At 33.9% G+C, this 11,430-nt stretch overlaps 2 protein-coding genes across 2 annotated transcripts; one reads left to right on the top strand and one right to left on the bottom strand.

Moving 5' to 3' along the window:
* The first annotated feature begins 3,854 nt into the window (after positions 1–3,854).
* LOC103869758 (jacalin-related lectin 34) lies at positions 3,855–7,840 on the top strand. Its single transcript, XM_009147837.3, has 6 exons — positions 3,855–3,970; positions 5,212–5,371; positions 5,480–6,217; positions 6,297–6,755; positions 6,852–7,313; positions 7,413–7,840. The coding sequence occupies exons 2-6, from the start codon at positions 5,228–5,230 to the stop codon at positions 7,662–7,664; spliced, it is 2,055 nt and encodes a 684-aa protein (XP_009146085.3). The 5' UTR covers positions 3,855–3,970; positions 5,212–5,227; the 3' UTR covers positions 7,665–7,840.
* A 44-nt stretch (positions 7,841–7,884) lies between these two features.
* On the bottom strand, positions 7,885–10,199 carry LOC103869757 (jacalin-related lectin 35). The gene is made up of 5 exons (XM_009147836.2): positions 9,990–10,199; positions 9,492–9,701; positions 8,951–9,412; positions 8,412–8,858; positions 7,885–8,308 (listed from the first exon to the last, which is right to left on the bottom strand). Exons 2-5 carry the CDS (start codon positions 9,684–9,686, stop codon positions 8,060–8,062), a joined length of 1,353 nt encoding a protein of 450 aa, XP_009146084.1. The 5' UTR covers positions 9,687–9,701; positions 9,990–10,199; the 3' UTR covers positions 7,885–8,059.
* Positions 10,200–11,430: the final 1,231 nt, after the last annotated feature.

The raw sequence follows: 11,430 nt of genomic DNA, 5'->3' as shown, positions 1-11,430 counted from the left end.
GTCCAGTGGAGTGGAGTTCTTGATACTCTCACCAAAGGTGTAGTTTCTTTTCCTGTATTCCACCATTACTTAACCTTTTGTGACAATTATGTTTTTTTAAACACGATCTGTTCTGAATAATAACTTGATTTATGCCAACACAGTGGTGGTCTTCAATGTAGTTATTGTTGCTTTGTGTGAGCTTTATGACAAGCCTCCTCTGCTTTTTAAGTTTTGGAAAAGAATTTTGTTTATAACCATAATAAATTATGTCCTGAGAGAATACTATAATGTAGTGAAATAATCTTCAAACCCAGTTTTTTTGAACCAAGTGATCCATTTATTTTCTGAACTAAATCCTAATATGAATTAGGTCAACGGAAATAATTTAATCATGTTCGCATAGGTCTTGAAATAAGATTACTGTTCTTAACTAAATTATGTCCTGAGAGAATACTATAATGTAGTGAAATAATCTTCAAACCCAGTTTTTTTGAACCAAGTGATACATTCATTTTCTGAACTAAATCCTAATAGAAAGTAGTTGAGAATTTCGAATAGGTCTTGAAATAAGATTACTGTTCTTAAAGGTTTCTGTAAAATCTTGCCTTGCTACTATATGATCCTTTGGTTTTAGTTGTTGAAAATTTCACGTCTCGAGAATTTTGGTTAAGATCCTCCTTTGGTTTTCCTTCAGATTCATTCAGCAAATGCTCGGAGGTTCTTCAGTCCCTGATTATGAGAAGCTTCAAGTGGATAAGTTTTATTTTCAAATAAAGTAACAATGAGTTTCTGCGTAAAACATCAGGAAATATTAAGAAACGTTTCGCCTCCTCAATCCCTTCATTACTTCCCAACATATTCTTAAATTTGTTACTGGATTCCAGAAACGTTGAGAGAGGTCTTGCTTCCCTAGACATATTTATTCTGAATTGCATTTTGTTTCTCTCTACGGATTTAAGAATAAAAAATAAAAAAATGACCTATTCCCAGTCTAAAGGCATAACAACATTATTCATTTGCTCTCTTTCATCAATCTTAAATATGCAATGTTTCATTTTTGAGTTTTTATGTGGTTCAGGCTACTGATCAATAAGAATAACATGTCTCCAGAATTTTCATTGGCGTTTTTCTATTTTTCCTTCCTTCCAGGTTTAGATTAGTTTTCAGTGATATATTGATTTGTACACTACTTTTTCTTACAGTGAGTTAGCAAATGGTTGCTTCAAAGTTGAAAAAGCTTATTTGTTAAACCATCATGCAAATTATATTAGACCAAAATTAACTATAATAATTAAACATGATTAAAAAACTGTGAAAAACGTTTAAACAATGATAAAAATCACTAAAAACAAATAATTACTTTAAACTTAAAATATAAGACACCACTATATAACAATATTGTATTTTCATATTTTAATCCATGCAGCTGTTATAAACTACTATATTTTTTTTCCGTTCAAGTGTTATAAACTACTATTTTTTTCAGTCAGTAGAAAACCATGATACGTATTAGTAAAAGTAGTCACATATAAAATTGGTATATAACATTCGATTACAAAGTGGACGTAAACCTAGAACAATACTTGGAAGTTCGTTATTAGAGATTTTTTCCTCACGCATTTACATATGGTAAAATTATGAACTAATATGATTTAAGCTGTATACACAAGTGATATATTAAGTTTACAAAAACCCTCAAACTACCTTCATTTTTATTTTGTTAATCGCATTACATTTTTATTTCATATAATGAAAATATATGTTGCAATAACATAAGCTTTATATAGAAAATACAATCTCATAAATTTTAAAACTAAATCGCAAATTTATAAAAATATTTAGTTGAAAAGGTGAAACGGAAATGACTATTTAAAAAAAAACAGAAACAACTGTTTGAAATACAAAATCAAATTTAAAGCTTAGAAAAATGTGAATGCAAAAAATTCAATTAAAATATAAGAAATAGGTACGAAAAATAAAGAAAGATTAAAATCAAAATAGTATATGAAGTTTGACAAAACAAATATTAAAGACTCAAAGTAAGAAAAAAATAATAGTCTAAATCACTAAATATTGTTAGTTTAAATTAAAATGATAAGGCTATATCGAATTAGAAATCATTTATATTTTCAATTTGTGACATTAGTAGAAGATAGTAGATTTTTTTTACTGGAAATGAAAAAATAATAAGAAAATAATATTTTTGGATCATAGTTTTGGACTGAAAATATATTCGAAATTTCCCTTATTGGTATATAAATATTCATTTTAATAACAACGTAATAACCTGATTGTATTTTTTAAAATAGTAATTTTTAAATCAACTAATATATAATAATAAAATTTAAATAAATTATGAATATATTTTGAGAATATTTTGATTATCATTTACACTGATTTTAAATCCAGAATAATATTTTAACTATAGCTAGATTGTAAGATATTTTTGTTTATAAGTAAACAAATAATTTAGTAATATTAATTGCTGACAAAAAATATGATAATCATAATAATTTCATAGAATTTTCAGTGTATTTTACACATAGAACATTTTTAACGTAATTTTATTTAAAGCAATGAGTATTTAAATTATCTTTACTTATTATAATTGTAAGAAATATGTTATAATCGTAAGAAAATATATTATAGGAGATTAAATAAAATATAAATAAAAACATCAATATGGTATAAATAATACATATGACAAAGAAATATACGATATGGAGATTAATAATATATATTTTTAATAACCTAAATATGTAACAGGAGATATTTTGGATAATAACTAAGGTTTCACAAATTATTTATTCATTTCACATTTTCTCACCATTCCAAATATATTAAAAATAGAAAAAAAATTGTAAGTTTTACTCATTTCTAATTCAATTTAATATTTATATTTATATTACATAGAAGTAATATATTGTAATATAGATATCAAATACAATATTATTTTAATAAACCCGGGCGTAGCCCGGGAAAAACCTCTAGTATAAATAAATAATGACCACGAGACCCACGAGTGGCCATTTCTGTTATTTAAATTGCATGCCTTGATGAAAGAACAAAAACAGTTAGCAATTTCTTGAAAAATTAAGAAGATTCCCGAATAATTCCAACTTCATTAAAATTTTTGTTTTAAAATAAGTATCGTTTTATAATTCGATGTAATATTTATTAGCAAATATTCTCCGGTTTGTTTTTCTATTGATTGAAATATAGTTAGATGAGTAATGATGTTTTTATTTTAAAAAATATGCAAAATTAAATGTGTACATGAACCTAAAACGACAAATACAATAAAACGAGAAAATACTGAATTAAAAACTCAAATTGTTACGAGGGTTAGACTAGACATCTCAGTAATTTTAATTAGTACATATTGTTACAACAAAAACCGATTTCAAACGAAAAAAAAAATACAAAATATGATTAGAATCGATCGGTTACAACGATATGGGTATCAGGGAAATAAATAAACACAGGTGACAGCCAAGCACTGTATTATTATTCAGGCATGCGATGCACGATCAATTCACGAGATAGTTAAGGAAATGATCGATCAAAAAAGTTCCGTTGAATTTTAGTACCCATCGTGTGTACTAAACAGAGGCCCGATAAGTATACAATTCAAAAACATGCATAATTTTGGTAATTTTACGTGTATAATCTAATTTAGGTAAAGAAATAATTAAACCATGAGTTTAGAAACCAGCAGGATTAGGTTAGGTGGAATTTCTAATCAACAAGGAAAAATGGTCAACAAAATGGTTTATCTTTTCATGAGAAGGAAAGTTACAAGAACTATTACATACTTGTGGACCCACGTTAATATTTTTATAAAGGGCCCATGTGATGCGTATTATTGTTGTAATTAAATACACTAAATTATAACAAAGCTCGTTGTATATAAATCCTAGCATTTAGGCTCTCTTCTCCCACACCAAACCTTCATCCTCATCATCAGATTCATAATCACTACAATCAGGTAATCCCTCTCTCACTGACTTCTCTCTCTCTCTCTCTCTCTGTGTATGTATTATATAAGTTTTTCGAACAGAAGTATATATTAAAAAAATGTATATATAAATGCATCACGTATGTATGTATTACGTACCTGGTGTGCGAAAATAATCAGTTGATTCTTTTCATTTCTATCTCAATCGCTTACTTTTGAAAAATAAAAACTAAGAGACCTATTTGACTTTTGATTAACCAATGCTCGAGATTATTATCATTAAGTGTTGTAAAGACTTAGACATAGACCGGTTTCATCACATGAGTTAGATGTTGAAGCTTCTCCAGAGGTTGACATGAATTTCTTATTTTAATATAAATGGTGGAAAGAAGGTGAGAAATTTTTGAAAATTTTATAGTACAAAAAGATTTACATGCCACTTGTGTCTTTGTTGTTTGATTCACTTTTATTCTTAATTATATAATTTAATATTTTTTCTTAAAAATATACAGTATTATATTGATGAGAGGTGCGTTTAGATTAAGGAACCGGATTTATTAGCTTTGACTTGAGACTTTCATCTACACTATAGAGCATGTTCTAAAACACGTTGAGCGTTCATTACGCGTTACATAACTGTATAACGTCTAATCGTATAGGCGGACATTTAAACGGGGTATATACGGATATATATTTTTACACGAAATATAAGTATAAGATTAATATATACATTATTTTTGAAAAAAAAAACTGAACATAAATATATTTTAAATCCAATTTTATGTATAAATATATAGTTTAACATATATAAATAGTTTTAAATTATAAAAATTAAATCTATTTTAAATATATAAAAGATGCTTAAAATCCGCATAGACGTCTGCATAATGTCCGCCTAAACGTTGTTATTCGTCAGAATTATATAAATCCACATAAAACACTGTATAATATAAAAATAATACGGTTGGCTACCGTATAGCGCTTAGAAGCCGCCTGGACGACTGTATTTCAGACCATCTTCAATGTTATACTATAATTTTCTCTATTATTTACCATGACTTACAAGAATACTCTATATTTCACTCTATTATAGAGTGAACCATTGGAGCAAATTCAACTCTATAATAGAGTTACTCTATATTAGAGTGAAATATATATAAAATTATAGTGTACCATTGGAAATGCTCTTAGAACACTGCTATAGATCAGTTTATTACATTTAGTCAAGAACAACAAAATTAAATCTCTATTACTGTATAATATACGAACAGGTAATCGAAAGCGACAATGTCTTGGGACGATGGTAAGCACGCAAAGGTGAACAAAGTTCAGATTACGTACGATGACGTCATCTACTCAATCCAGGTCACGTACGCCGGAACCGCTCTTCAATCTCAGCGTCGTGGCTCCGTTGGGCCCAAAACTGCCGAGGTTAGTTGAAAACAAACAAAAGTCTTTTATACTTTCAATTTTAATAGTAAAGCGTAATAATATGTTATGTAACACAATAATTGAACTTTTTGTTTTGTTATGTAATAGTTCACTTTGGGTCCGGACGAGTACATAACGGCTCTGTCTGCTTACGGCAAAACGCTGAGCACGCAAGACGTGATAACGTCGTTGACTTTCACAACGAACAAGGGGACTTATGGTCCCTACGGAAACAAAACTGGTTACCAGATTTCTGCTCCGGAGGGTACCGGTAAACAGATCGCCGGTTTCCTTGGTACGAGCGGCAACGTTCTCAACTCCATCGACGTTCACTACGCTCCCATTCCCACTGGAACGGGCGGAACCGGAACCGGAACCGGAGGAACTGGTACGGGCGAAACCGGAACCGGAGGAACTGGTACGGGCGAAACCGGAACCGGAGGAACTGGTACAGGCGGAACCGGAACCGGTGGGACTGGAACCGGAGGAACCGGAGGAACTGGTACAGGCGGAACCGGAGGAACTGGAACTGGTGGAACCGGAACCGGTGGAACTGGAACTGGGGGAACCGGAACCGGTGGTACTGGCACGGGAGGAACAGGAACCGGTGGAACTGGAACTGGAGGAACCGGAACCGGCGGATCAGGGGCTGAAAAGTTGGATGCACAAGGTGGCACAGGAGGAACCGCATGGGACGACGGATCCGATCACGACGGCGTGACAAAGATAACCGTAAGAACCGGTGGGGTAGGAGTTCAATTCGTTCAGTTTGACTATGTGAAAGTGGGACAACCGAAACAAGGAGCTCTCCGCGGTGTGCAAGGTAGTAGAGGTTCAACGCGAGAGGTAAGCTAATAAGAATTTTAATCAAGTTATTTCACTAGAATGATTATTTTCTTGGTACTGACATTGTGAATCACTGCAGATTTTGATTAACCATCCGGACGAGTATCTGGTTTCAGTCGAGGGTTGGTATGATTCAGCCAATGTCATCTTGGGAATCCAGTTCAAAACTAACCAGAAGACTTCTGACTACCTCGGCTATGAGTTCGATGGCAGTGGTAAAAAGTTTACTCTCCAAGTTCAAGGCAAGAAGATCATAGGGTTTCACGGTTTCGCCAGCGACCATCTCAATTCCATTGGAGCGTATTTCGTTCCCGTGTCCTCCACCCCCACCACTCCTACCGTTCCACCGAAGAAGCTTGAAGCTAAGGGTGGTGCGTCTGGAGCTGTGTGGGACGATGGTGCTCACGACAATGTTAAAAAGGTCTCTGTTGGACAAGGCCAAGATGGTATCGCAGCTGTCAAGTTTGAATACAGAAATGGCTCTCAAGTGGTTATTGGAGCTGAACGTGGGACACCAACATTGCTTGGATATGAAGAGGTATAATATAATAGAGTTTCCCTTTTTCTTAAAAGAAAAAATTAAGCTATGTGAGCTACAAGTTTCAATATTGTATTATGCCTTCCTCTTGCGCAGTTTGAGCTTGAATCAGATGAATACATAACCATCGTGGAAGGCACCTACGACAAAATCTTAGGGAGTGATGGCCTGACAATGCTCACTTTCAAGACTAACAAGAACAGAACATATGGACCGTATGGTCTCGAAGGTAGCACACACTTTGACCTCAAGGAAGACGGTCACAAGATTACTGGGTTCCATGGCCGAGCTGGTGATAATAGTATTACTGCTATTGGAGTTTACTTGGCCCCAGTAGGCACCATCCCCTTGACTCCAGCAACACAAACCAAGAAGCTAGAAGCTAAGGGTGGTGATGGAGGAACATTATGGGATGATGGTGCTTTCGACGGCGTACGGAAAGTGTCTGTAGGACAAGCCCAAGATGGTATAGGAGCAGTTAAGTTTGTGTACAACAATGGCTCTTCTGAAGTCATAGGAGATGAACATGGAAAAAGTACTCTACTCGGATTCGAAGAGGTACTACTAACCTATTTTGTTGCTTTCTTTCTTTTTTTTCTTTTCCTTTTTTTAACATATGGACAATATTCAGTTTTGTTTGGGTTATTTTGATTGCAGTTTGAGCTTAACTATCCAAGTGAGTACATCACGGAAGTACATGGCACCTTCGATAAAATCTTTGCGAGTAACTCCGCGATCGTTACCATGCTTACGTTCAAGACTAATAAGCCAGCAACATATGGTCCCTTTGGGCTAACCGCTGGCACACCGTTCGACCTCAAAGAGGATGGTCACAAGATCGTTGGGTTCCATGGAAGTGCTGGTGATCTGCTTCACAAATTTGGAGTCCATGTCCTTCCCATCAACTGATACTGGAGATCTTGAATTTATCACACTTTTGTGGTCTTTGCACGTTGAACTTTGAATAAGCTGATTCTGCTGTTTCTTTTTGTTTCATCTCTTCAGTGGTGAAGTGTTTTCTTTGTGTTATTGTTCTGTCTGTTGATGGATTTGTGATCCATTTTAATAAAAGAAGCTTGTTCCAATTGTTTCTCTAGTTCCTTAAATCATATACATTTAGCACTCCAAAAGACACATAAGGTTTATTAAAATAAAAATAGAAGAAACCTTCTTTATTTAGACAGCCAATAAACAAGACAAACATACATTAAAGCTTAAGATAAACCAAATACAACAATAGACCATATGACTCCAGAAAAACACATGATAATCTTATTCATACATATAATAAGATTGGTTCGGCATCAGTTGGCTATGGGCGCCACTTTAACTCCGATCTTGTAAAGAAAATCACCAGCTTGTCCGTAGAACCCAACGATTTTGTGGTCTTTCTTCTCCAGCACGAATTCTGTTCCTGAGTTCATTCCATACGGGTCAGACGTCCTCTTGTTTGTCTTGAACTTAAGACAGATGATCGCCGGTGCATCTACTCCATAAATCTTGTCATGGTAGCCTATCACACTTGTGATATATTCACCATCTTCAAGCACAAACTGCACGTTTTGCAACCAATTCAATACTCAAAAACTCAATGGTTGTAAATTAACAAAAAAAGAAAAGACACACTAGTTTTGAAGATGAAATCAAGAAAACAACCTCTTCTGGGTCAAGCAATGTCTTCTTCCCATGATCAATTCCAAGGACAGGCTTTGAAGCCTTTACATACTCAGCCTTGAAATAAGTCACACAAGAGTCACCTTGTCCTACATATATCTTCCTCAGGCCGTCGTGAACACCATCGTCCCATGCAACTCCAGCATCTCCACCTTGTGCTGGAATAGTATCGGAGGGAGTCACTGGTGTGGACGTAGGAGCAATATAAACTCCAAGAGAGTGGATCACGTCGCTTGCACTTCCATGGAAGCCAACGATTTTGCCACCTCCCAGCTCAGCTTCTTGTCCAGAGGCCATTCCAAACGGCTGAGAAACTTTCCCCTTGAATGTGGTGAAAATAAGAGCCGTGATGATCTCTGTTGGTGTTCCAAAGAGTTTCTCGTAGTAAACTTTCACAGATGTTATGTAATCATCTGAATCAACCTCAAACTGCAAAACCATACATCAATAATTTCAATATTAGGAAAAGAGAGAGATGTAATCATCTGAATCAACCTCAAACTACAAATATCTATTTATACCTCCTCTGGGTCAAGAATTGTCTTCTTCCCATGTTCAAGTGATACAGTCTTCCCATCTTTCTCATAATCAAACTTGACATAAACCACACCAGAGTCACCTTGTCCAACATACACTTTCTTGACATTCTCGTAAACACCACCATCGTCCCAAAGCTCTCCTCCACGACCACCTTGAGCATCCAGTTTGGTCGGACCACCTGACGCCGGTGGAGTCACCGGAGTAGTTGAAGGAGATATATAGGCTCCAAGAGAATGAATAGCATCACTCGCACTTCCATGGAATCCAACGATCTTGCCACCTCCAAGCTCAGCTTCTGTACCAGAAGCTAATCCAAAAGGCTGAGAAACTTTGCCTTTGAATGTTTTGAAGATAAGAGCCGTGATGATCTCTACTGGCGTTCCAAAGAGCTTCTCGTAGTACACTTTCACGGATGTGATGTAATCTTCTGGATCAAGTTCAAACTAGCAAAAAAACAAAAAAAAAAAATCAAGAAAACTCTCTTGGTCATTTTGTTGAACGTATATAAAGAAAATGTTTTACCTCCTCTGGGTCAAGAATTGTCTTCTTCCCATGTTCAAGTGATACGATCTTGCCGTCTTTCTCGTAATCAAACTTGACGTAAACCACACCAGAGTCACCTTGACCGACATACACTTTCTTGACGTTCTCATAAACACCACCATCGTCCCATACCTCTCCTCCACGGCCACCTTGAGCAGCCAACTTTGTCGCCATTGTTATTTCTTAAACCTAAATTTAATTAGAAACGCATACGAAAATTATAGAAGAGTCATGAACATTCATGCATCGTTTCCACTGGCCACACTGAAAAAGGGACAATGATGAAACTAATCTAAATGGAGAGAACTATAATACTTCCACTAGATCGTTACTTTTAGATAATATTATCATATTCTCGTAGATTCAGTTTCCTTTACAGATGATATTCATAATTTTTTTAAGAAAACTTGTAAAATAACGGACATTACGTTTTACAAAATGATAAAAAAGAGTAAGAGGGAAGAGAGAAAGATAAACCTTTAAGTGCGAGAAATGGAGATGAAGGTGGAATGTGTGGCTTCAGGCTTGGTACTTTTTTATATATATATAAAACAGTTTCGAATACGGACACTACGTTTTACAAAAAAAAAAAAAAAATCAATACTAACTACTTTCTTTTTTCTTAGGCTTCGAGTTAAACAACTCGTGCTCCACGAGGGAGGGAAGCTTCGATTAGTTAGGAATGTGTACCAAACAAAACAGTACACTCGACACACCTTTATTTCACGAGAAAATTTATAAAAGCACACTGTCCGTTTCATAATAATATTTTTAAAAGGTTTTTGCACACAAATTAGTAAAATTGTTAAATTTTCTGTTTTATCCATATTTAATATATTTTTTTGGTTTCATTAATTAATAAATTAGAAATAAAAGTAATTTTTGGAAAAAATTGTTTCAAATATGCATTAGAAATGTAAAATAACATTTATAATAAAACTAAAATGACATTTAATATGAAACAAAAATAGTAGTATATATTAGCAGTTCAACATCGAATTATGTTTTTTCTACTAAAGGCATTTGAGTTATTATGTTTCAATGAAAGTCGTAACTAGCACAGTAGCATCCCCCCCCCCCCCCCAAAAAAAAAAATTCAAACTAATAAAAAGCTCCCATAAAATAAATAAATAAAAACGGATGGGAAAGCTTCATTGAGCAAGAGATAAAGTATCTTTTATATCGATATAAAGATTTTTTTTTTTTTTTTTTTTGAACAAATAAAGATTAGGATATAACATTTCAGTATAATGAATTTGGACGTGGACTACAGAATTTCATAAGATATCCTAAACTATGTTGTTCGTGTTTGTTCTTTTAACATGTCTTCAAAATTCTGTTACCTTACCTAAACACTCAGTGTTTTAAAATTTTCATTTCTTTTCTAAAATAGTGATAATTTCACAACTTCTGATTTTCGTAAAGATGAATGAGAGTAATTAGAGACGATAGAGATTGCTAGGGTTCGTGGCATTAGAATTAGAAATGCACTGAGCACGGCCCATGACTCCATTAATCATGTTTTACAAAAGTCGGACGATCATTTCTCTCTTTTTCTCTCCAGTTATAACAACGAAACTGTTACACTCGTTATTCACGTGAGCTATATATATTTCCAAGTTTGGTACTCTCTCAAATCTTAATAATCCACAAATCATGTGAATATAAAAACTCCAATGCCATTTTCTTATAATCTTACAGCTTTCGTTTTCATATAAAATTGATTTTATCATCCAAACATGCAACATTTTTTTTTGTTATTTGATGTACTTTGGTTTAGGATTATTATATGTATCTTACCCGTAAATAGTACAAGTATTAGGTTGTGATAAAACTATAACTCTTGAGCTTTATAAAAAAAAAAGAAATCAAAATATTACTAGCTTGTTTTTCTTAATACAAGTAGGTGAAATTTTCT

The sequence above is a fragment of the Brassica rapa genome, chromosome A05 (assembly GCF_000309985.2).
Source record: "Brassica rapa cultivar Chiifu-401-42 chromosome A05, CAAS_Brap_v3.01, whole genome shotgun sequence".
In the NCBI taxonomy this organism is placed as follows: Eukaryota; Viridiplantae; Streptophyta; class Magnoliopsida; order Brassicales; family Brassicaceae; genus Brassica; species Brassica rapa.
This window is presented reverse-complemented; position numbering and strand designations above follow the sequence as displayed.

Bases quoted from the DNA above. Each gene is read 5' to 3' on its own strand.
- LOC103869758 (XM_009147837.3), top strand. From the start codon at position 5,228: ATGTCTTGGGACGATGGTAAGCACGCAAAGGTGAACAAAGTTCAGATT. The intron at 5,372-5,479 runs GTTAGTTGAAAA...GTTATGTAATAG, and splicing joins TTGGGCCCAAAACTGCCGAG to TTCACTTTGGGTCCGGACGA. The intron at 6,218-6,296 runs GTAAGCTAATAA...GAATCACTGCAG, and splicing joins GTAGAGGTTCAACGCGAGAG to ATTTTGATTAACCATCCGGA.
- LOC103869757 (XM_009147836.2), bottom strand. From the start codon at position 9,686: ATGGCGACAAAGTTGGCTGCTCAAGGTGGCCGTGGAGGAGAGGTATGG. The intron at 9,413-9,491 runs GTAAAACATTTT...TTTTTTTGCTAG, and splicing joins CAATTCTTGACCCAGAGGAG to TTTGAACTTGATCCAGAAGA. The intron at 8,309-8,411 runs GTTGTTTTCTTG...CAAAACGTGCAG, and splicing joins CATTGCTTGACCCAGAAGAG to TTTGTGCTTGAAGATGGTGA.